A 25,181-nucleotide genomic window follows, 5' to 3' on the forward strand; every position below is an offset into this window, starting at 1 on the left:
CATCGGCGATGTTAGGCGCATAAACATTTATAAGACATAGCTCAAGGCCATCCAATGTACCCACCAAATGACGTACCTCTCATCCATATCTACCTGTACATGTGACTTCTGGAATGGTACCCCTGAGGCAACCCAAACAGGGCCTCTCAGGCATAACCAGAGTAGGATTTGGCTAGACTTGCCCTTGACACCTCCTCCTCAAGTATTTGATTCAATCTCACCACGCATTTGTCTCATGGAGAAATGTCACTCTATATCGCCGGGGGTATGCATGCACCCTATTCCTTTTCTTAGGTCTATTTATCCCTCTCATATTCCAAGTGAGAAATGTGTATTTAGTTCCTAAGCTTATAATATAGAGCTTGTGTTTGTGACCTGTTCCTTCCCAAGCGTGGCACTTACCAGTGTCCTATCTCGCAGTACCAGCGGGCAATGGAAGCTCCCCAACAGAAAAACAGATTGCAGCATTTTCCCCAAATGGTTCCTATGCAAAACTTGGATCACTGATAGAAAATCGATGTAACAAACATTGATGTTCTAAATATCGAAGAAAAAATATAGAATGCAAAAATATCGACTCCCTATACTTGAACAGGTAAGTATAAAAATATTGATTCAAAAATATCGAAGTAAAAAATATATATAAAATAAAATATATTAAATAATATTATTTTTAACAAACTGAATTAAAATTAATAAACATTTTACCTAAATATTACAAATAAACTTAAATTAAAAAATATAAACACAGAAACAATATTTTATACATATAAATATATATTTAAACATCTTGATTTAATTTGTAAACTTTAAAATTATATAAAAATGTAATATATATATAATATTTTAAAATAAAAAACATTCTATAATAATTTAAAACATTAAATTATTATTACAAATTAAAACATACAATTAATGCAACAGTAGGGAAAATGTTGGATAGCGGAGGGGTAAAAATGACTATTCCCACTCCAGTGAGTGCAACAGTAGGAAAAGTGCTGGATAGCTGAGGGGTAAAAATTACTATTCCCACTCCAGTGAGTGCAACAGTAGGGAAAGTGCTGGATAGCTGAGGGGTAAAAATTACTATTCCCACTTCAATGAGTTTAACAGTAGGGAAAGTGCTGGATAGCGAAGGAGTAAACATTACTATTCCCACTCCAGTGAGTGCAACAGTAGGGAAAATGCCGGATAGCGGAGGGGCAAAAATTACTATTCCCACTCCAGTAAAAGAAACAATAGGGAAAGTGTATGATAGCGGAGAGGAAAAAACATACTATTCCCACTCCAATGAGTGCAACAGTAGGAAAAGTGCTGAATAGCGGAGGGGTAAAAATTACTAATCCCACTCTAATATGTTTAACAGCAAGGAAAATGCTGGATAGTGGAGGATTAAAAATTACTATTCCCACTCCAGTGAGTGCAACAGTAGGGAAAGTGCTGGATAGCGAATGGGTAAAAATTACTATCCCCACTCCAGTAAAATAAACAGTAAGGAAAGTGTTGGATAGCGGAGAGGGAAAAATTACTATTCCCACTCCAGTGAGTGCAACAGTAGGGAAAGTGCTGGATAGCGGAGGGGAAAAAATACTATTTCCATTCTATTTCCATTCCAAAGAGTGCAACAGTACAAAAATTACTAATAACATTTAAACAATAGAAAAAAATCATAAAAATAAATAAACAATATTTTAAAAAAATACATTTAAATATATTAAACATATAAACCAAACACATATTATAATATAAATTACATATAACAAAAACTTACAAATATTGGGGGGTGTGGCTAGCAGCCGGAGGGAATGGTCGCTGGTTAACGCGGCTCCCGGCCCTCGCCTGATTATCCGTCTCTATTATCCGTTACCTGACCGGGGACTCCTCTGCAATCGGGAGGTCCCCGTTATGAGCTTCTAGTGCACGCCTGGAAACGGTGCTGGCCCGACTGTAACCGCCGTGAAGGAGAGCGTATCTGCCAAAGCGCGAGCACCGTCGCTCCTAAGAGGGCGCCCGCGCCGGAGCTCTGGCCTTGATATTGACTGTCCCTCCCTGCCTGAGCAGTGCCCGGGCCTGCAGAGGTGCAGCTTGGCTTGCTGCCTACATTCGGAGCTCAGCGGACGTCTTCGCTGCTACCGGACACCCGCTGCGTCGCCTGGGGGCCCTGGTGAGACGGATCGGAGGGGCCGCGGGCCGCCGCCCGCCCATCTGGGCGTTCTTCACGCAAGACCCTGGCTTTTGAGCCTATGCGCTCCGGAAGCCCCGCGGCTGAATCCTTCCGCCCCTGACGCTGGCGTCGGCTCTCCCGCACCACACACCGGAGGAGCACCAGCTGGGCTGAGGGGTAAGCGACCGCACTGCCAGCCTGGCATCGGCTGAGAGGCTCTAGGCTCCGCAGTACTGGACTCTCGGCACTTCACCCCAACAGCGCACCAAGTCCCAGCGGAGGCTCGGACGACACACAGTATCGGTGGGAGGCCTGAAGGCGAGCGAGGGAAGCGCTGGTGGTGGCTGCCTCTACCCCCGAACGATGCCTGCGCGACACCCTGGGTTTCTGGGCCTGGGTGTCCTGGAGGGCCCGAGAAGAGATCCTTTTGCCCTGAGCCCCTGGTGGAGGCCCTTTCCTCCTGGGCGCCTAGCGAGCCCCTCACACATTGGGGGGAGCAGAGACTAACCCCTGGACTCTTTGCCTCTGGGCCTTCTCCGGCCTTAAAGGACTTGGGACCGTGATGTACCTCAACACATGACGCAGTGGATCCCGGTGACACTGTGTTGCTGAGGGGCAGACTGTGCGACTCTTACGAGTCGGTAGCTGGGGGTGCGTTTCTGAGGGCGCTGACTCCTTCACGTGGTATTCTGGCTCCGGCGCTGGAATTGACTGCTGGGACTCGGTTGGCAGGACTGGCGACAGACGGTCACGGTCGCCTAGAAGGACTACTCGCTGCATGTTGTGCTGCCCTGCTTTGTGCCTGCAATTCTGGTAGCCCTGTATTGTAGTTCCAAATGGCGTCGAGTAAAGGGGCCAGGCAGCCGAACCAGAGACAGATCACTAAGCACTCCTGGGGCTCCAAAGGGGACAACAAGGACGCGGCTTCCTCCGGGGACCCAAAACTTGCGTCCCCCTCGTCAAGAGCGAAGTCTCTCACCTTGGAAGACATCATAGAAGCGATCGCTGGAGTCCGGTCCTCCCTAGAGACGCGTATTGACACGGTCAATATTGAAGTGACCCTATTACGAGCAGACCTACGTAAAATGGATACAAAGGTCAAGGAGGTTGAAGTTAAAACCGCGGCCCTCATCGACGACACCTCTACCCTCCAGCGGCAGGTTTCCCAACTCCAGAAACAACAGAAACAAATGGGAGAACTACTGGACGACTATGAAGGGAGGGCAAGACGGAACAACATTCGCATTTTGGGAGTTCCGGAGCGGATGGAGACTACAGGGGCAGACCTATTTGTGGAAAGCCTAGTTACGAAACATCTTCAGCCAAAACACCTCTCGAGTTACTTCTCCATTGCACAGGCGCACAGGGTCCCGGGGGGGAGGCCGAAGATAGGGGCCCCTCCCCGCCCCATCATTGTGAGGGTTTTTAATTACTGAGACCGGGATGCTATCCTCCAAGCGGCTCACACAGGGCCGCCTCTACTCCTGGAAAACGCCTGTATCACAATGTTCCCGGACTTTACAGTAAAGGTACAGGCACGGCACCGCAGTTTTCTGGAAGTTAAGAAAGCCCTCCGTGACAAACACATCAAGTACTCTATGCTTTTTCCTGCAAAGTTGCGTGTGGAAATGGACGGCAAAGCCTGGTTCTTCCTGTCAACGGACGAAGTGTGGGACTGGCTAGAGGACTGGCGACAGGTCGGAGGATCTCCGAGGGACCGTGTCGTCCCTGAGGACTGCCCAAATGGGGATCAACTGCCGGGAAGCCAAGAACTGTTTACTGAAACCAACAACGAGGAGGAATGACATCTCTTTGCCACACTTGGACTACTGTGAGATAAAGTTCGGATAGTGTTTCGTTGTCTGTTTCTACTACTGCTGTGGGCGGCGGACTTCTGCTCGACCAGTGTCTCCCTTTCCTGGGGGCGCTTTCCTCTAGCCCTGACCGGGCCGCACTGGCTGACTAACAAGTACCTTTTCAAATATGTGGATGCTGCACTGAGATTTATTTGATTATACACCTGTACATTAGTCACAGCACATTTAGTATTGGGCGGGTGGCATCGACGGCTCACCAGGTACCCCTGACATGGTTGGGAGGGCGACAGGCTCTCTGCCTAGTTGAGGTGTGGATAGTTTTGAGTCCGCGGGCAGGGAAGCAGGGAGGGGGGATGGGGTGAGGGATGGGGGGAGACAGGAAGGGGGAGGGTATGGGAGGGATGTGGGTAGTTGGGAAGTTTGCTATGATTCTGGTATTGTTTTTGTCTTTGTTTTTGTTTACACGCTGCAGAGTTTTTTTAGACATGGGGCTTACTACACAGCGTTACGTGCCCTCGCAAGGCATTCCATACTCGTCATTAGGATGTACCTGGTCTCCCCTAGACGCTACCATCGACCGGTTCAGATCCGCTATCAGCTCTGGGAACCACTCTGTAACTCAAGGGCCTATACTCCGTAAATATCATCCATTCTTTAAGCCACCATGACACCCTCCCTGGTTAAGTCTCTCTCCCTCATGACATGGAATGTCAATGGCCTAGGCAGCAGAATAAAAAGAGGGTTAGTCATGCAATCTCTCAAACGTCACGCCCCGGATCTGGTTCTCCTCCAGGAAACGCACTTGATGGGTAACACATGTCAAGCACTGCACCGGGGGGTTACAAATTGCTCGTACACGCAGGATTTACCTCCGGTTCCAGAGCGACCGGTATCCTTGTTCGTAAAAACGTTGCACTAACATGTACAAAGACATGGGCTGACCCACTTGGTCGCTTTGCTATGATAGAGGCCATTTGGGAGGGAAAACCGTTAAATGTTATCTCAGTTTACATTCTCCCAACCTTAGGAACAGACGCATTGCAGACCCTGCAGCAACTAATACTAGATCTCCCACACGGACCCCTGCTTATTGGGGGGTGACTTCAATATGACAATGAACGATGCCCTAGATCGACACCCCCAGCGTACGTCACACAGACAGGGTTCTGATCTCCTAGATTTTACACATGCGATGGAACTCGAAGATATATGGCGTTCGTTTCACCCGACTACTTCTTACTTCACACATTACTCTAATGCCCATAATAGTAGCTCTCGCATAGATTATTTTTTCTCCCCCACAACTGATTTAGAGCTTTCCCGCCACCCTAAGGGGCTCCCCAGGGGCATCTCGGACCACTCCCCTCTTCTTGTAGAATTTACATACCATCGCCAGAGATCCCGCGGCCCCATAATCATAACCCCTTGGTTTCTAAAAATCCCCTACATAAAAGACTGCCTGCTAGAACACACGGACCATTACTTCACAGAAAATGTCGGATCCGTGAAGTCGGCTATAACCATATGGGAAGCCTACAAGGCTGTAATCAAAGGGAAGGCGTTAGCCCTCAAAACTGGCTATATACACAAACAAAGTGAACACCTAATCCAGGCTGAGGTAGACCTAGTCCACCTGGAATCGACTCACAACGCGAACCCCTCAGAAGAGACGGCAACTCGTCTCCGAACGAAACGACTAGAATATAAAGCACTAGCCTTGGAGAAAGCGCAGGCCAAACTTTGAAAGACTCGCCACCGTGTTTATGAACTGGGGGACAGAGCAGGTAAAATGCTGGCATGGCTTGAAAAACGCGAGCAAGGCTCCAGATGGATTCCGGAATTGACCGGACCAGGTAATTCTCCTATCACAGACCCCGGGGAAATAGCGGAGGTCTTTGCTGCCCATCTGGAGGGAGTATACACAGCCAGGGCGCACTATAATGCCGAGGAGTCTAGACTACTCTTAAATGAAATGCGCTTACCCACCCTTTCTGAGACTGACGCGCAGGAATTAGAGGCAGACCTCACAACAGAGGAGATTGGCAATGCATTGTTCGCCATACAATCAGGTAAAGCTATGGGCCCCATTGGTGTCCCTATTGAATTTCTGAAAGGCATGACGGGTGAGATTCTCCCACACCTGAGGGCAATGTTCGAGGAGAGCCGCGATGCTGGATGCCTGCCGCTAGACCAACGATTGGCATCAATAGTTGTTATTCCCAAACCTAATAAACCAGCTACTGGTTGCGGCTCTTATAGGCCAATTTCCCTCCTTAACTCCGAGGTGAAAATTCTGGCGAAACTCCTCGCCACCAGACTCATGACAGTCCTCCCCTCCTTAATCCACGAGGATCAGTCGGGATTCCTTCCAGGCCGTAACACGGCGCTTAATCTCCGCAGGGTCCACAACGTTGTGAGTAGAATACCATATCTCCAAGAAGACGCAGCTATCCTTTCCCTCGACGCTACACTCACCTTCGACTCCATGAAATGGTCGTACCTCTTTGAAGTCCTACTCTGTTATGGCTTCGGTCCCAAATTGATTCAATGGGTCCAATTGCTCTATACTGACCTCTGGGGTCAAGTTTATGTCAATGGTCACACATCCAGATGATTTTCTCTACACAGAGGAACTAGGCAGGGTTGTCCTCTCTCCCCATTATTGTTCGCGCTCACCCTGGAGCCTTTAGCCCATTGGGTTAGAACGGATAACTCTATCCGAGGCCTCCAGTGGAATGACGATACAATTGACAAGATCTCACTATATGCAGACGACATTCTCTTCTACATCTCTTCCCCCAAATCCTCTATTAATAGTCTACTGCACGTCATCACCAATTTTGGCAAATACTCGGGCTTCTCCATAAATTGGTCCAAATCAGTGCTATATGGGCTACACGGCCCACTCCCTCCTCCCCAGAGGGGATATTCGATTGATGTGGCCCAGGATGGATTCAAGTACCTCGGCACCTTTGTCACCCCAGACCCCAAAATCTTCTATGACCGTACCCTAAAGGGCCTGCTACAAAGACTCCATAACGACATATCACATTGGAGATCGCTGCCTCTGTCTCTCCCGGGCAGAGCAGCCCTTTTTAAAATGCTTGCACTCCCTCACTTTTTGTATGCCTTACAGAACTGCCCATTTCCCATTGCCGACTCCTATTTTAATACACTGGAGGGAGACCTCCGCCTCCTCCTATGGGATGGCGGCTTTCCCCGCATTGCTCTTCTCTCGCTTACGCAGGGGTGGTACGATGGTGGTATTGCCTTGCCAAATATTCGACTTTATTATTGGGCATCTCAATTGACTGCCACCAACTCTTGGTTATATGGTCCACCAACAAACCCTGCTTTCCACCTAGAACGATATCAGACGGGCCATGAGGGCTACCTTGGGGCCTTATATGGTAAGCCTTCCCGCACTCGATATATAGGCCCGATGTCCCAAACGCTAGCAATATGGCACCGAGCGAATAAGCGCCTCGGCTGGTCTGACACTCTCACGTTATCCACTCCGCTCTGGGCCTCACATACGCTAGGCTCCCTCTGCCATTATCGGGGCTTCGACAAATGGGACATGATCGGCATATCTACCCTGGGAGATATGATTCATAAGGGCAAACTGCTGACATTCGTAGAGCTCCAGAAGAAATATGATTTAGCCCAATCTGAGGCCTTCCGCTACCTCCAAATCAAACATGCCATACTCACTAATGTCCCTGATCTCTCATCTCTTCCACAATCCTCGCCTCTTGAGGATAGACTATTATCAGAACCCCTTCAGGCCAAGGCGATATCCTTTACCTACCGCAAACTATGCAATAACATGCCTAACACCTTCCAACTTCTGAGACAAATGGCAGGGCGACATTGGGGCCATGGAAGATGCTGAATGGCAAGCGGCACTGATGTCCCCGCGTGAGTCGGCTATCAATCACAGATTCAGGCTTATACAATATTACACAGAACATACATGTCTGCTCCCCTCCTAGCCAAAATTGGTAGACGCGCAACCGATCTCTGTCTCCGTAACTGTGGGCGAGTTGGCACTTTCTACCACACTATCTGGGATTGCCCGATGATTCAAGACCTGTGGGAGTGAGCAACCCGGAAGATGTCTGATGCACTAGGAAATCCTGTCCCTCTGTCTCCCAAAGGCGGACTCCTTAATGTGTGGGACCCCACAGATCTCACTGCGCTGGAACGACAATGGGCGGCCTGGGCTTTCTCTTATTAAAACGTGAAATAGCAATGCAATGGGGCTCGCCAAATAAACCGCTCTTGATCAGATGGGTCGCTGCAAGGGATACCTGTATGTTGTCTGAAAAAACTGTATACAAGGTCAGGAGGTGTCCTGGAACTTGGGATACGAAGTGGGGTCATTGGAATGTATATAGAGGCGAACTTTGTATTTCCCCTACAACTGAAATGGCGATGACCAGAATTGGTCCTCCCCGAACTCGCACTTGTGATGCACCGCTGTAATGTATGCCTTCTATGTCAATTTTTGTACTTCATGACTGCCAACTGATTACTTGCTCTGCTTTGTTCAATAAAATATTTTAAACAAAAAAAAAGTTATATAACAAAAATTAATAAATACATTTACAAACAATAAGTATTTAAAAGGAGCAAATATTAACAGAATTATGTAAAACATAAATGTATTTATCTTGTTTCCTACCCTAGTACACCACACCAATAAAAAACACTTAAATAGTTTTATTGAATTTTATTTCCAAAATTAACAATCATTTAAAAAATATTTGTGGAGGGCAGGGATCAACGGGGGACTCCGATGGCTGCACTTCTTTGCTGTGTTCCCGTCAAAAATAGTGTACACAAACTGCTTCTGCACCCGCCGTTAGGAGATGCAAAGTGCTAGGCAGATAAACAAGAATCAGAGAACAATGGAGCGGTGCACTGCCCTGGTCTTCTGTTTTAGTAACAACAAAGAGTCAATTTCCCTTAGTGAAGCAATGTTCTTTATTCAGATAATCCAAAATAATTTATGTACATAGAGTCTCAGCCAACGTGTTTCGTTCAAGAGAATGAACTTCGTCAGGGCGTTTGTGATGATGAAGACAGACTCAAGTAAGTTCCATATAGATGGGGTCTCTTGAACAAAACGCGTTGGCTGAGACTCAATGTACATAAATTATTTTGGAATATCTGAATAAAGAACATTGCTTCACTAAGGGAAATTGACTACTTGATGTTACTAAAATAGTAGACCAGGGTAGTGCACCGCTCCATTGTTCTCTGAATCAATTAAAACATATTATTAATAAAACAATTTTTTTTTAATTCATTAAATATACATGCTTTAACACTATAATATCCACAACACACACCTAAAACAAATTACACAATTACCATATTTAGTTTCTAATTAATGCTGCTCAGACAACCCCTGCAACATCTACCAGAGGCCTCCATTGTAACTACATCCCTCCTTTCTCCACTTACCCTCCGACAATCAGACAACCTGGTCACCCAGGCCCCCACTCACCTCCTCTCTTAAATCCTAGGATGGAACATCACCCTCCAGCTCAGCCCACTCACAGGCCCCATACCCGAATCACTTGGGATCCGTCACCGACCATGAGGCATCATTCCCGACTATCAGACAGCCCTCTCATCCATGCCCCTCCTCCCCTCCTCTACTGACACCCAGGTGGGAACATCACCCTCCAGCTCAGCCCACTCACAGCCCCCGTACCCAAATCACTCGGGTTCCGTCACCGACCATGAGGCATCATTCCCGACTTTCAGACAGCCCTCCCATCCATGCTCCTCCTCTATTAACTCCCAGGTGGGAACATAACCTTCCAGTTCAGCCCACTCACAGCCCTCCATCCCCTAGTCACTCGGGACCCATCCCTTGCCTTGAGGCAGCATTCCTGACACCCCTGAATCCCACTATAGATTATCCAGACAGCCCCTTCCACAAGCTTCATCATGATCAGGACTCTCCTCCCTCATCAAACTACCATCAAGTCAGAGACCCTTCCCCCTTCATCAAGGACAATGCGACCCCTGACACCCTTCCTCACCCCTTGGTCCCTCCTCCCCTGGTCCCTCCTCCCTCACCCAAGGTCACTATGGCTACAGACACCCTTCCTCCCTCCATAGACAACACGACGCATCGCCTCTCCCTACTAGAAACACAGTTGGAAATCCTGATTCAAGGCTTGAATGAAACTCTATCCATCCTAACCCTGACCCGAAAGTCCTTCCAACCACCCTTAGAGCTAGTTGGTCTCATCCAACCAAGCCTGGGTAAAGTATTACCCCCCACCGAGCCTCCCCAGAGTGGGCCCCCCCAGTAAAGGGAAGAGCAGCTCCTTGGAAACACCTACAAGAGCAACCTCCTATCTTTCCCCGCAGGGAACTATACACCCGGCGGCTCGCTTCGACCCTCCGCTCAACTCATCCCCTAAATCCACGATCCAAGTATTCACGGGATTCAGAAGCAAACATCCTCCTCCAAGGCTCCCAGACCCCGTCCCACCTTGCCCTCCTTCCAAAAGTCCAACCGAACTAATTCGAAGAACAATCCCCCATCAACTGCATGCTCATAAACTGTAGGTCAGCCTCTAAACATACATCTGAACTAGCGGAAGCCATACTCTCCCATAACATAGGCATAGCATTATTAACAGAAACCTGGCTCAACAACCTCTCCTACCCTAACATGGACATGTTAGTACCTCCTGGATTCACGATGATCAACAAGGACAGGCAGGGGAATAGAGGCGGGGGCATAGCAATCATCCACAAGAGCAACATCTCCATCACGGAAATCTCCTCTTGTGCTAACAGCTCCTTTGAATGCCTCTCAGTCAACATCAAAACTCAGGATACCAGACCCATACCCTGCCATCTTCTACACCATCCCCCAGGCAATTCTTCAGAATTCGGGGTTCACCTTTCCGACTTGATTGCCCACTGCGCACTAGGCAACTCTAACAACATAATTCTGGGCAACCTCAATCTAAGGTGGAATGAAACTAAGAACCCGCTCATTCAAACCTTAAATAACCTACTTCTAGCTAACAATCTGACCCAACACTGCTTAGAAGAAACACATCACAGAGGAGCTATCCTTGACGCCATTATAGCCGAAAGCAAGGCTATCTCCATTCATCACATCCTCCCCGTCGACTGGTCAGACCATCACCTAGTCCTCTTTCACATCAACCATTCGATCCTGACCAATCCAATGCCCAATCGAGACCCTCCAAAATGGGTCAGGAACACAGCCCAAATTCCACGAGCGGACCTAGAAGAAAGAATCAGCTTGCTGCTCCCCTTCTCCACTGACCACCTCTCAACCAACGATCTCACTTCTCTTTACAACACCAATATGACACTTACCTGGATCTAATTGCTCCCTTGAAGCTAAAGAAAGCTAGGAACATCCCCTCTAGAACATGGTTCACCACTGACATCAATAATGAAAGAAGAAAACTAAGAGCCGCAGAAAGAACCTGGAGGAACAATCCCTCAACCCTCCATCGTGATCAACTCCAAGCAGCCCGCAGGATATACAAAAATCACATCAAGAACGAAAAGTCAGCTTTCTTCTGCTCGGCATTAGATAAACCAAAAAAACGGCCCAAAGAACTTTTCAATATCATAAGGATCAAACCTCCAAACCCATACCTCCCTTAACTCAAGCATCCAAAGCTCAGTGCGACAGCTTCGCAGCCTTTTTCAACGATAAAATCGTCAAGATCGACCGTGCACTGGGCTTAAATCCCCTTGTCAACGCTTCTGTGAAATCTCCAAAACACTGGTCATCTTTCACTCCCATCCAGGAAGCCCTCAGCTCACGCCTGGACCAGCTACTGCCTCTCCTGACCAAAGAACTGAAGCTAGTCCTAGCTCCAATATGGTGCAAGATCATCAACAGCTCATTGAGCTCTGGAATCGTACCAGACTGCCTCAAGGTAGGGCAAGTCACCCCACTATTAAAGAAACCAGGACTAGACACTGAAGATCTAAATAATTTCAGATCGGTATCAAATCTTCCTTTTTTGGCCAAAATCATGGAGAGATGTGTACTCCCTCAGCTAACCCATCACCTAGAAGACATCCCCACCAATCGGGCTTCAGAAAGGGATGCAGCACTGAAACTGCAATCCTCAATGTCATAGACGACCTACTCAAGTCACTCGACTCGGATCAATGCTGCCTTCTCATCCTCCTAGACTTATCGGCTGCATTCGATACAGTCAACCACAATCTGCTCCTATGGGTTCTTCAAGAAAGAGCTGGCATACAATAGACGGTCCTTCACTGGTTCTCTTCCTTTCTTCACAACCGATCACAGAGAATAAAAATCAAAAACTTCGAATCTGACCTCCACCCTGTCATCAGAGGTGTTCCACAAAGGTCTGTACTCTCCCCCCAGCTCTTCAACATCTACATCGAACCCCTCACCTCTCTACTCAGAAAATCTAACATCTATATGCTGGCGACACGGAGCTCTATCTGGAAACTACCTCAATTGATGACATCCAGAGACTAAACAACACACTCAAGGAGGTCCAAGACTGGCTCACAACCAATCACTTGAAACTGAACCAAGAAAAAAACAGAAATACTACTCATCTCCAACAAAGATGATAACCCTCAAATCGAAGAATGGCTCAAAGCCATCGATGCCCTCAATGGTGACCTCTCCTTGGCAGACTCGGTGAAATCTCTAGGAATCACCCTAGACCCAAAACTTGACATGAAGAAACACATCTCAAGATCGGATAAAAGTGCCTTTCTCAACCTAAAACTACTATACAAAATAAAACTATTCCTCCCACCCAAGGACCTTCAACAAGCCACCCAAGCATTAGTTCTCTCCAGAATAGACTACGGGATCGCGACCTTGACGGGGTCAGCAAAAACCCACCTTGCCCCCCTGAAGACTACACTCAATACAGCAGCAAGAATGGTCTACGGAATTAAGAAATTTGAGCACATCTCTCCAGCCCTCAGAGAACTCAGATGGCTCCCAGTGGAGTTGCGAGCCAGCTTTAGAACAGCCTGCCTCACGCACAAAGCCCTGCATACAGGTAAACCAGAATACCTGGCTGCTAAACTCAAAAGGACAGGCCAGTCCAGAAACCTCAGGAGCTCCAGCTCTCTACTGCTCATCCCACCAAAAATTTGCAAGCAAAGAACCACAGCCAAATCTTTTGCTGGAAATGCACCTAAAATCTGGAACTCCATCCCACCCTACATCAGAACAGTCCCCTTGCTTTCAAAATTCAAGAGCCTACTCAAAGACCTCTTCCTCGACCGCACTTGAGGGAACTGACAGACTCTGGACAATTCCCCAACTGTCACCCCCTCTTTACTAAAATTCGAGTCGGACAACACGGTCGCAGCTCAAGAATTCCTATGTGTACAAACATTTAGATGGCCGATTTTGTATGGTTGAATATCAGACCCTACCCTCTGAAGCAGTGCAAGAAACCCTTCTATGTTTAATCTTTTTGATTCCCGATTATGTATGGCTGACTATCAGATCGTACCCCCCGCAACCATATGCCAGTCCCACGCTTGCCCTTACCCACATGTTCCCCCACTCTCCTGGATCTCATGTCTGTCATTATTGTATATGATGTATATGTTGTGAAGCGCTCTGATACCCTTTGGTCCAGCTAGCGCTATACAAAACTACTAAAATTAAAAATAAATAAAATAAATAAATTTAAATTAATTAACTAATTATTAATTTATCAATCAAAAATAAATTACTTCCTACCCTTCCCACCATTTACACCTATAAACACTACAAGACACACCTAGACCTATTTTCAAAATGAACATAATTAATTACTAATTATTTAAAATTAATTAACTAATTATGAAATAATCAATTAAGAATAAATTACTTCCCACCCTTCCCATCTATACATACCACAACACACACCTAAACTAATTATACAATTATGATAATTAATTACTAATTAATTATTTAAATTAATTAACAACTAATTATTAAATCATCAATTAAAATGAATTACTTACCACCCTACCCATCATTTACACCTATACATACCACAACACACACCTAAAACTAATTACACAATTACCATAATTAATTGCCAATTAATTAAACATTAATAACAAATTATAAATGAATTCATAAAAAATTACTTTTCACATTTAACACTAGAAATTCAAAGAAAAAAACATTAATAACTACTAAAAATAATCAGTAAACGTAATATAATTAAATTACTTCCCACCCTATTCCCCTATGAACCCACAACCCGCTACGGTACTAAAAACGCAAAATTCAAATGAAAAAAATGTAATAACTACTAAAAATACTCAATACATTTAATATAATTAAATTACTTCCCATCCTATTCCCCTTTAACCCCTTTGCTGCGGCGGCTATTCCACCGCAGCGCTAAGGGGGTGGGGCGGCCGCGCGGCGGTTCCGTGCTTGTGACGGAACCGCTCCGTCACGGCTCGCGGGTGAGCTGTGCTTGTGACGGAACGGTTCCGTCACGGCCCCGCCCGTTCTTCAGAACGTTAGCGCAGGGCCGTGACGGAACCGTTCCGTCACCAGCACAGCCCACCCGTGGCTCGTGACGGAACGGTTCCGTCACGAGCGTCGAAGAGGATAAACCCACAGCCTGCTACGGTACTAAAAATGCAAAATTCAAATAAAAAAAAATTAATAACTACTAAAACTTTTACACAAATAATAAAAATGCAAACAATTATTATACAAAAACACATCACATATATATAAAATATATACTAAAATACATAACATTAATGAAAAATCGATAATTTCAACAACTATATTTTCGCAAACGATATTAAACACTTCGATATTTTAAACAACGATATTTTTACAAACGATAATAAACACTTAAGGGGCCTATTATCACCGGCAGTGGCTATCTGCCTGCCAAAACTCACGGCCGGACTGCCATTTACCCCCGCCACATTAGCATGGTGGAGGGTACCACGGTGGACAGAAAGAACGTCCGCCGCTTTTCCGCCTCGCAGGCAATCGTCACGATTGCCTGCCGGGAGGAGAAGGCCCTCAATATGGTGGCGGTGCCTTTCAGGCACTGCCATCAATATTATGATGGGTGGGGTAAAATGCCTTTCCACAGCGGAGACTTCGCCATGGCAAGGCATGCGGTTTTTGGCTTGGGGGGCCCGTTGCGGGCCCCTGCGATTTCGGGGGTGGGGAGTACACATGGGGGTACCCATGGCACCCCCCTTCATTGGCATGCACAAGGTGGCGGGCACCGCACTGTGCTTGTCACGTTGTTCATGCCAATGCACAGTATGCATATTTTGCATTGCGGCGGGTGCTGCTTACAGCAATGTAAAATATGCGGAATCGACCGTCATGGTGGCGGTCGCATCCTAATGGGCATATCGGGACCGCCGCACCTCTGGCGGTCAGTCCTGTTTACCGTTACAGTGGCGGGCAGACAATAGTCTCTGAACCCAAAACTTACCTTAGGCAAAACGTTAAAAAAAACCTTACTCTACCTGCGGCCCAAAGAGCCCGAAACTCTGCCACAGTTTACCACCCCTCCCATTCCCAACTCAAGCACTATAACAACCATAGTGGTTGATACTTCCAAATCGACAAGGCCTCTATGAATCGCAAGAGCAGTGAAGGTATTCAGCAATCAAGAGGAGGTAGGGCTCTCTGCCGCTCCAAGTCGTGAAGTATAAAAAAAGAAACTTTTTACAGAATTATCACATAATGGCCTAATAAAATAGCAATAATAGTGAAGGAGCCCCAACAACAGGAGGCAGTGAATACGACCTCCCCGACAATCCAAACAGTTATCTATACAGCCTTTACCTGGTATCCAGAACAAACCTATCATTCACAGCTGGATCTTTTTTGTCATCCCTGCATCAGTGCTACCACTTAGGGTATCTATTACCATGCGTAATTGGGAAAAGAAGTTCTTTCAATGTCCCAAATGGGCATACCAGGATACGTTCACTTCTCTCTGCATTAGGAGTCTTAGAAAGGTTTGCCGATCCCACCTTGTTTCTGTTCAAGCGGTGCACACCTCTCCGTCTTGGTTCTTGCCACTCAAGATCCTGATGTTTCCGACCCAGGCTTAAGGACTGAAGCCAGTTTGCTGCAGCTTGTGGTGACTCATAAATTTGAACCCGGCCTTCATGCTGGATCAAGAGTTTAGCCAGAAACATCAAACTGTGCTTTATGTTATACTCCCACAACAAATCTTTTATCAGCAGAAAGTTATTTTGAAGATCCTGCACCCTCTGTGTATAGTTGGGGGAAATTAATATCTGTTTGCCCTCCAATCTTGTAAGGCTATGCGTGTGTACATGTTGGAGGATCAAATCTCAATCCCTATAATTGAACAATATGGCTATGAAAGCTTGAGGGGAGGTGCCCGGTCTCCTCGGCACAGCCACAAATGCTCTGTGTGCATGTTTAATTGCGAAGAATTTGGAGAGTTGTTTAGGGCTTAGGAGTGTTAACAATACTGTCCTCCAGGACTCTGAACTAGGGTGGCTGGGTGAGCAAAATAACGATGGATTAAACCCAGATCTGTGACTGGGGGTGAATGTTTTGCCATTGTCCAACATTCCGTCCATCATCTTGTGTGTTTTGCTGTCCTCCAGGAAAAGCTCCACTGAGAGACCCTCTGCTCTTTCCGGGAATCCTATGAGGTGTATGTTGTTTCCTCTAGAACGCCCCTCTGCATCTTCTGTGCACTCCTCCGCCTGTGTTGCACTAAATTTGAGACCTGCCTTTGTGGCCTGAAGCGACTTGATTTCCTTTTTTAAGGATGGTGATGTCCTCCTCAGTACTGGTTACTCATTCTGCAACTTTACAGCAGTCCAATTGAAGGTGGCTGACATAGATGGCTATCGTGTCCATCTTAGTCTCCAAGGCGGCTCTGGTGCGCTGCATAGCAGCCAGGATTTCCATAGTGGGCAGTTTCTATGCCCCAGGCTCTGGGTCGGATCGCTCCCCCAACATCGACCCATGTGGTTCCTGACCAGGTATAGTGTATTGGTAAATGTTATTTGACTGTGAAGGTTTAACCACCTTTGTCCATGCCTATCATGCATGTGGTGCTGCAGTGCCAATGTCAGCTAGTCTCCAAGCTGGTATCAGTGACGCAATCAGAGAAGGGCACTCTGTCACCACCGGCCACGCAGTCGCCACTGGGTTCCCCGCCACTGGTCTCAAAATGAGGTCCTTGATGGCTGTGGCCCAACCAAAGGGGGATGGCCCCTATGACGTATCGTCTGTTGCAGCAGCGACAGAGTACTCTCTCTGCAAAACTGAAGGTCTGTCTGCCTCATTTAGAGTGGGCAGTCAAATGGCCAGTTTTCACTGTTCATCACTGCCAGGAAAAGCCTGGCAGGAAGGGGCATTGAAAAGTACAAAATGACCCCCATAAAATGGGATAAATCCTATATCTGGAGGCATTAATAATCTATTTTCAACAACTAAATCCCACTTTGTGATTTTGTTTTTGAAAATAAAAAAAAAACATGTAAAAGTTTGACGGACAGTACCGTCATGTTGATGGAGCAGTCTGTCTAACTTTTAATACATTGACATGAACTGCCATCATAGCAGTTCCTGCCAATGTAGAAGAAGTTTGCTGGGTTTGCAACCATCTCTCAATTTAGAGCGTGGTTAGAGTGTGGTTACTCCGAACACTAAATCAGGCTCTTAATCAGCAACTACAAAAACAGAACACTGAAATGATTGGTACAGCAGTCTCTCCGTCACAAATCCCAATAAGCGGCAATTGGAGAGTGATACCTTAGCCTTCCTTAACATCCCCAGACCTACGCAGACCTAAGGCTAATAAACCATTAATAAATAAGGGGGTAGCAAGCAGTTTGCTAGCATGCTGCATGAAGAAAGACCTTCACAGTGGCACATCCACCATATTAAGATGTCCATGCCTAACTAACACTGTGCATCCAGTGGTAGGGTTAACAACCATTTCTATCTTGGTCAATGTAATCCTGAAGGTATATGCCATATTGCTCGATCAGGCAAGCCATGGCTGTTCAAATGCTAGACAAAATGTGCTGTGAAACCCGCACAACTAAGCTATTATATTATAAAATAATAGTAGTGATGTTTTTATTACTGTGCAGTGCTTTGGTTTAAATTCCTCTCATTACTTGAGACAGTCATTCTCTTGTCACACACCAGTACCATTGAGTTGGGTAACAATAAACTTCTGTTATTCAGCGCCAAGGTCTCCTTTGTGGTAAACGTGCGATTTACAAACACATGTTATGTCATGTTACACGCTAAGTGGTCCTCTCCTTTCATACACCGTTCACCATATTGCCACCCAACGATCACTCCTGAGCCTCTCTAGAATTCTATTATTTCTCCTCCCTGCCTCACATGGAAACTAAGTTAAAGAAATCTGCCAAAGTTTTCATAATGTAAGAAAGGAATGTTAAGATAAAATCCCACCCACTCATTAAAAAAATGTTCTTTTATGATTTAAACTAAATTGACTTATGACACAGATTACCAATGTTGTTGTCTTATTTTGCTCTCACTTGTCTCCCATCTTTTCACACCTCTATTGATGTACCCATCCTTCTCTGTGTTCTTGTGCATGAGCATTTAATTGTATGTATCCATTGTATTCAAGGTACTATTACATTGCACTGTGTAAATAACATGATATTGAAGAACTTTGAATCAATAACTATAAAATATAAATATGAATTACATCATGCAAAACCTATAATCACTCATTGGTATGTGTTTCCTAGTACAACCAGACATTAATTTAGTCACTAAAACTGCCTCAAATTGAGTTCTTACATGTTTACAATTTATATCTGGTTGACTTCATGCATGCCTTTTAGACTATTACCTATTTTACTAAGTGAGTCCTTCATTCTTTTAAGAGCAGAATGCATATATACAAATAAGTATAAGTTGTTGTTGTAGAGCATTAAATGAAAGCTTTGATTGGCATGTCATTTTTCATTCACGCAGTGATCCCTTATCACATATTAATTGCTCCAAGTAAGAAGCTTGGGGGGTCCATGTTTACAGCCAACCCCTGGATCTGCATCTCCGGAGAGCTGGGAGAAACTGGAGTCTTGCAGATACCCAGGAATATGCTAGAGATGACTTTTGAGGTTAGTGACTTCAGTGAGAATATTCTAAGTAATTACTTTATTAATGCAGTCAACCAACAACCAGTCAGCATTATGGGACTTAAGTAGGTGTTGCAATTGCCTCTCGGGTTATAGCATCTTTGTAGCATTTGGGGCTGTTGATTCACATGCTCTTCATACTCCTGCAATCTACTGTTGGCTCGTACATTGCACGTTTTTTTTTGTTCGAAGAAGCCTTTTCAAGTCTCGAGGTAGTATGTGATTCAACCTAGCAATGCATGTGGGCACGGACTCCATTGTTAGATTGTTTTTCTCCGTCACCTGGCTTGGAAGTGTACCAATGTGGCTCTCAGATTTGACACATGCTGCATTTGTGCTTCCGGTTCTTGTGGTTTTAAATCAACTCCTGCCTCCGAGAAAGACTGTTAGAGTATTGATTCCGATATTCCCTCTACTCCAATGTTTTTCGGAGGTCATTGAGAATGCTGGGTCTCCAACCCTTGAGATGCACTTCCAGGGTAGGGCACCACACCCTCAGCATTCCATCTGCAATGCCAGAGAATGCCCATGTGTGGTAGGCGTTGGAATGGACCCCTTTTAGGAAATGTCCTCAGTACCACGCTAAATATCCCTGGACGGTTTAGCCCAGTGATGCCATCTATTGGACAAGGGTGACCCGGGATTTATCAGACGTCCTGGGATGGGAAGTGTCCCTTTTTCCCTTTGATGTTTTTGTTGGGTGTCTTTAAGGGCTCTGGTGGTATGAGAGCTGAGAGATAATTTCTGGGTACAGCACTACTGGTTGCCATGCGTGATACTGCCACCAGATGGATGTCACCCGCTCCTCCCACCTTGGCAGGCTGGTGACGTGGAGTGGACTGGTGTGTGCAACAGGAGCTCACTGTTGATGACGCAATTGGCTGCCCCACAAACATGGCCTAGTGTAAGGGAAATAATTGTGTCATCAACCAATTTAAATTCAGCCTTTTCTAGGGTTAATTCTCAATGCCATCACAAACAATGGGCATCCCAACCAACAGCGAGTGCTAACTTTCCAACAGCCTCTACCTCTTTTTCAGCCAAATCGTTGTCGACCAGTCATAAAAGTAATCCACCTCTTAGGAATGATGGCCTCCAGCATTGCCACAAATGCAGGAGAACCTCCCAGCACAATGGTCACAAGTGGAGGGGCTTGTACTAGATCTAGTGCACGTAACAGCCAGCACTCATTGCTCTTTACAGTGGTGGAACAGCAACAATCTGTTGTAGGGCAGGTGCATTTGGAATCCATTCCATAGGTGACCATCACCATTGACACATCCCTCATTGGCTGGGGTGTACATCTCTAAAACATGACAGTTAAGGGTCCATGCAACAGAGTGTAGGAAGCTGGCTTTTATGCAGTGTATCAAAAAAGGTACAATGTGTAGAAAATCCAGACGACCCTTATTGGCTCACTGGACTTGAATTAAAATATCAAATTTTACAGTAAAAATAGAAAATGACAGCTGTCAGATTTGAGACATGAGCCTCGAATGCGGTAATGTTATCCTACTGCAGAAACATACAATGCATAGGCACACTAACAGACATTTTATGGGACTGTTCCTCTGGACTTAAGGTAAGTAAGTGCCAAGGTCCAATAAATCACCAGGAGTTTGAGTTTACCTGCCCTGGGGTGTCTGGGTGCAGAGGTGCTTTACAAAGCAGTAGGCTTGAACCCTACCCGCTAAAGGCAATGGGAAAATAACCTGTAAGAAAAAGGCTGCAAGGAGGTACTGGGGGACCAGTCTGGCAGAACACAAGGGGGGATGTATGACATTACAACGCATGCTTTTACCACACATGCTTTTACATCGCAAGTTTTACAACGCATGCCTTTACAACGCATAGTGCTTTGGGGCGCTGGATAGTGAATTATTTAATTTACTATTCCAACTCCAGTCCCCGGGGATAGTAGGGAAGGTGTTGGATAGTAAATTAAATATATTCCCTATCCTAGAGCGCCCTCCAGCGAAATGCGTTGTAATGGTTTGCGTTGTAAAAGTTGCGATGTAAAAGCATTGCTTGGTAAAAGTTGCGTTGTAAGTGATGTTTCCCCACAAGGGGGGCTCAGCTCTTGAGGGTTTTAGGACCACAGAGTCACTGTCAGTTCACGTGAGCAACAAGAGATTGTTTCAGCACTCAAAGAACAGTAAGAAAAATATCATTCCAGTATTGCATTCAAAGTTTTTTAACTATTGACAGTAAGCACATAAGGTAGGACAAAATCCAAAATGAGTCGATGTATTTTCTTGTTCCAAGATTTTTTCTCTTTATTGTTCATGAGACAGACACTTCTTCCAAAGTTAAAATCATCAAAGATATAGCCAACGCTTTTCGTCTCACTAGGCGACTTCTTCAGAACTTCAAATCAATAATGTATGTAATCCTCAAGTCACACAATTGAAAGGAATTCTCAATAGTAGTTCCACTGGAGTATTCATTCAGTTAATTCTTATCATCGTAAGCAGTGGCATAATAACCACACGATCTTCCATGTGTTCGGAGGTAGCGTTCACGTGAGCCCTGGCTGGGGAGCTCAGGTACAGAGGTGTTTTGTCTGGCGGGTCCGTGAGTTAGAGGCTCTGACAGTCCTTAGTGTACTTGCAGAAGAGGCAAAAGAAACACAGCGGGCCACTCTTGTTAAGGAGTTGGCCTCTCTCAGAGTCCCTCAATATGCCGGGATGTTTTGGCATTGGTGTTGTTCCAACTGAACACAAACAGGCCTTGGTGTTTGCAAGTATTGGTGCCAGGTGGCTCCTGGGGGCCCTGGCATCTCTTGTCTTGGCAGGGAGACAGATCTGACCTCCTGGGGCATGAAGACTTCTTGCTGGAGTGCTGCTTCCTCGGTGGGCCTGGGGGTCAACAAAAAGCGGTAACAGGCAGCTGCAGTTGATGCCTGCTGGTGCAGGGAAGTGGCTCATCCACTACAAGGGAGATGCTGTGGGGTCGAGGAGCTGGGCAGACCTGCAAGGGTTTGGGCAACTGTTTTGCTTCTGGACCGGTCAGTGTCTTTGATTGTCAAGAGAGCAGCAGTCAGGCAGGGCTTTGCACCAAGGTAGATGCTGGTCCACAGTTCTCATGTCTTCAACTCTACTTTGTCCTTCTTCAAGCAGACCAATCTGATATCCTGGTGTCAGTGGGGCACCTATATACTAAATGTAGGCATGTTAAGGGGAGAGAAGCATAGTAGCCAATGGGCTGCTTGCCCCTGGGGTCACTACGCCCCCTTATGACCACTTCCTGTTGTTAGTAGGCATAACCATGTCCCAAAGTTCCAAATTCCACCAAAATCAAGATGAACCCCATCAGGTAGCCCCCCTTAGGTGTGTGACTAGCCTGGTGGTGCAACACACCTATTGCATAGCTAATTTCCCACCAGTCCCTGTGCCAAATGGGCCTCAGGGCAGGGGATGACATACCTCAGGTCTGTGGGGAAGACAAGGTTGCATATCAAAGGTGGCAGGGGCTTTGAAGCCCCTGGTCTTGATATGCTAAATCACTAGCCATCCTGCTGGAGGAGGTGTGAACACCTTCCTCCGGAGCAGGTATTGTTTATGGCATCGGAGAGGGCAGGCTCTCACCTGCAGGGTGTCAGAAACTTGTCTGTGGTGGCAGGCTGGATGAAACCAGTCAGCCAGTACACTAAATACTAGTAGATTTTTCAGGAGCAACTCTAAGGTGGCCTCTGGGTGCATGCATAATAAATCTAGTACTGGCAACAGTACATATTTATTCAGACAAGGTACCAAACACCAAAGGTTTCAGTAAAGCCACCATGTGGCTGGGGAACGAGTAATGACCAGTGTGGCCAGTACAAATACTTAAGATGGCTTCCCTGTTCACTTGTTCCTTCTAGTAATTGAACTAGATAGCACAGGGGCATATCTGTTCATGCAGGTAGGTCCTCACATGTAATATAATGCACCCTGCCTTAGGGCTAAAAGGCCTGCTGTAGGGGTGACTTACATATTTTATATGCAGTGACTTTGGCATGGCACACAGTGAGTGTGCTATGCCGTGTTTGCACACATTGTTTGCACCATGTCACTTAGCCTGCAATGGCAGCATGCATGCAATTTGTATTGACGTCCGTTAGGGTGGCATAATACATGCTGCTACTCTTAGGGACCCTCTTTGGTACCCATGCCCTAGGTACCAAGAGTACCATTTACTAGGGACTTACAGGGGTGCTAAAGTGTGTGCCAGTTGTATCACAATTAGACCATTTTACCATGTGTTTAAGGAAATCACTGGCACTGGGACCTGGTTAGCAGGGACCCAGTGCACATCAGTGTAAAACATCAGTACCAGTGGCAAAAAGTGGGGGTGATCATGACAAAAAGGAGCACTTTCCTAAACAGGGGTTCCACACCAACCATTGGAACTTCTGGTCAGTCACGTAGCTCTCAAATCCTTCTTTCAGAATATTCAGGTAAGGGTAGTGCTGATAAAGACAGACAGTTTGACCTGCATTTATTACCTGTAAGAACAGGGTGGTCGGTACTTGCACAGAAGATTTGGCATTAGGCGATTCGCCATTGGATCCACCTCCTAGCTGAGTACCTCCTGGGAGTAGCAATGTCTTTGCAAACCTACTCAGCAGGACATAACAATAAATCCACAAGAGGGAACTTCACAAGTCTTACTCCTCTACTTCCAAAGTTCGGAGTGCACACAAATAGACCTATTTGCCACTCGTGAAAACGCAATATACCAAAACTTTGCCTACCGGTTTCCACACCCAATAGTCTATATGTAATGCTCTATGGATGAACTGCTTCAGGATATTTGCCTATGCCTTTCCTCCTCTCCCACTCCTTCTGTATGTAGAATATAAGCTACAGCAAACCTACCTCACCCATCCTGGTGGCTCCCAGTAGGGCCAGACAACCATACTTAGCCCTCCTCAAAATATTTATTACTCTTTATGAGAAGCCCCTCAAATGGCCGGATATTCTCACGCCCGAACAGGGCAATATCAGCTGCTCAGAACGCAGCCAACTCCTAATCTACCAATTTGGAACCTGAGGTCTTGGAGTTCGGATATTTGAATTTCCCACAGAAATATATGAACATCTAGGAAGCTCATAGATCTACTACCAGAGCTTACTATGCAACAAAAAAGAAAAAATGTATCCACTACTGTGATTCTAAGGATTTGGACCACCTTAATTAGGCCGCTAAAGACATCGTCTGTTATTTGCTTCACCTCCAGAAGTTAGGGTTAGCATATTCTTCAATACACGTACAGATTACGGCTATTGCTGCATATGTGCAAAATAGATAATGTTCGTCCCTGTTCAGAATTCTATTCATTAAATCCTTCATGGATGGTCTTAATGGGGGGCGGGGGGTTACACCACCCAGAGTCCCACTTCCCCTCTCTGGAACATTAATATAGTACTCATGCCAAGCACGTTTGCGATTTGTGCAACTTAAAATTCTCCATAGGGTATATGTAACTGGTCCCAGGTTGGAACACATGGGTAGAGGCGTAAATGGGGAATGTAGACGTCGATGTGGGAGGGAGGGACCTTTATGCACATTCTGTGGGAATGCGATAACATACGAGTTTACTGGACCGCCATGCACTGTACATTAAGTGAGGTCCTCACAATTGACTTACATACTGAGGCACGGAGATGCTTATTAAACGTTTGGGAACCGACAGACCTTACCTCATACACTAAGCAGTGAGCAACATTAGCAGTAATGATCGCAAAAAGGAATAACGCTCAGAACTGGGGAGCACAGCAGCCACCTAGGGTAGGAAAATGGAGGGAGGATCTAGAAAGGTGTATGTTCCCTCGAAAAGTCAGTTTACATAGCCAGAGGAAATAGATCAGGGTCTGGGGACCATGGAATACATACAGGGGAGACATTTGCACCCCGCCGACGCCATTCAATGATGATGACCCACTCACACCCCCTTAAGCATCTTGTATTCTTCACTGTCTGTTCGACCTTGGTAATCATGTACAATTGTGTGATCTATATAC

The 25,181-nt window shown here is 46.0% G+C and overlaps 1 protein-coding gene across 4 annotated transcripts in view; it reads left to right on the plus strand.

Annotated features, from left to right (window-relative positions):
- DENND5A (DENN domain containing 5A) overlaps positions 1-25,181 on the plus strand; it is a 349,938-nt gene that overhangs the window by 233,899 nt on the left and 90,858 nt on the right. For all 4 annotated transcript variants that reach the window (XM_078680968.1, XM_078680967.1, XM_078680969.1 and 1 more), the window contains one exon: positions 19,013-19,158. In XM_078680968.1, coding sequence (XP_078537094.1) covers positions 19,013-19,158 — 146 coding nt within the window. The remainder of the gene's footprint in view (positions 1-19,012; positions 19,159-25,181) is intronic.

Source organism: Lissotriton helveticus, chromosome 3_1 (assembly GCF_964261635.1).
Source record: "Lissotriton helveticus chromosome 3_1, aLisHel1.1, whole genome shotgun sequence".
In the NCBI taxonomy this organism is placed as follows: Eukaryota; Metazoa; Chordata; class Amphibia; order Caudata; family Salamandridae; genus Lissotriton; species Lissotriton helveticus.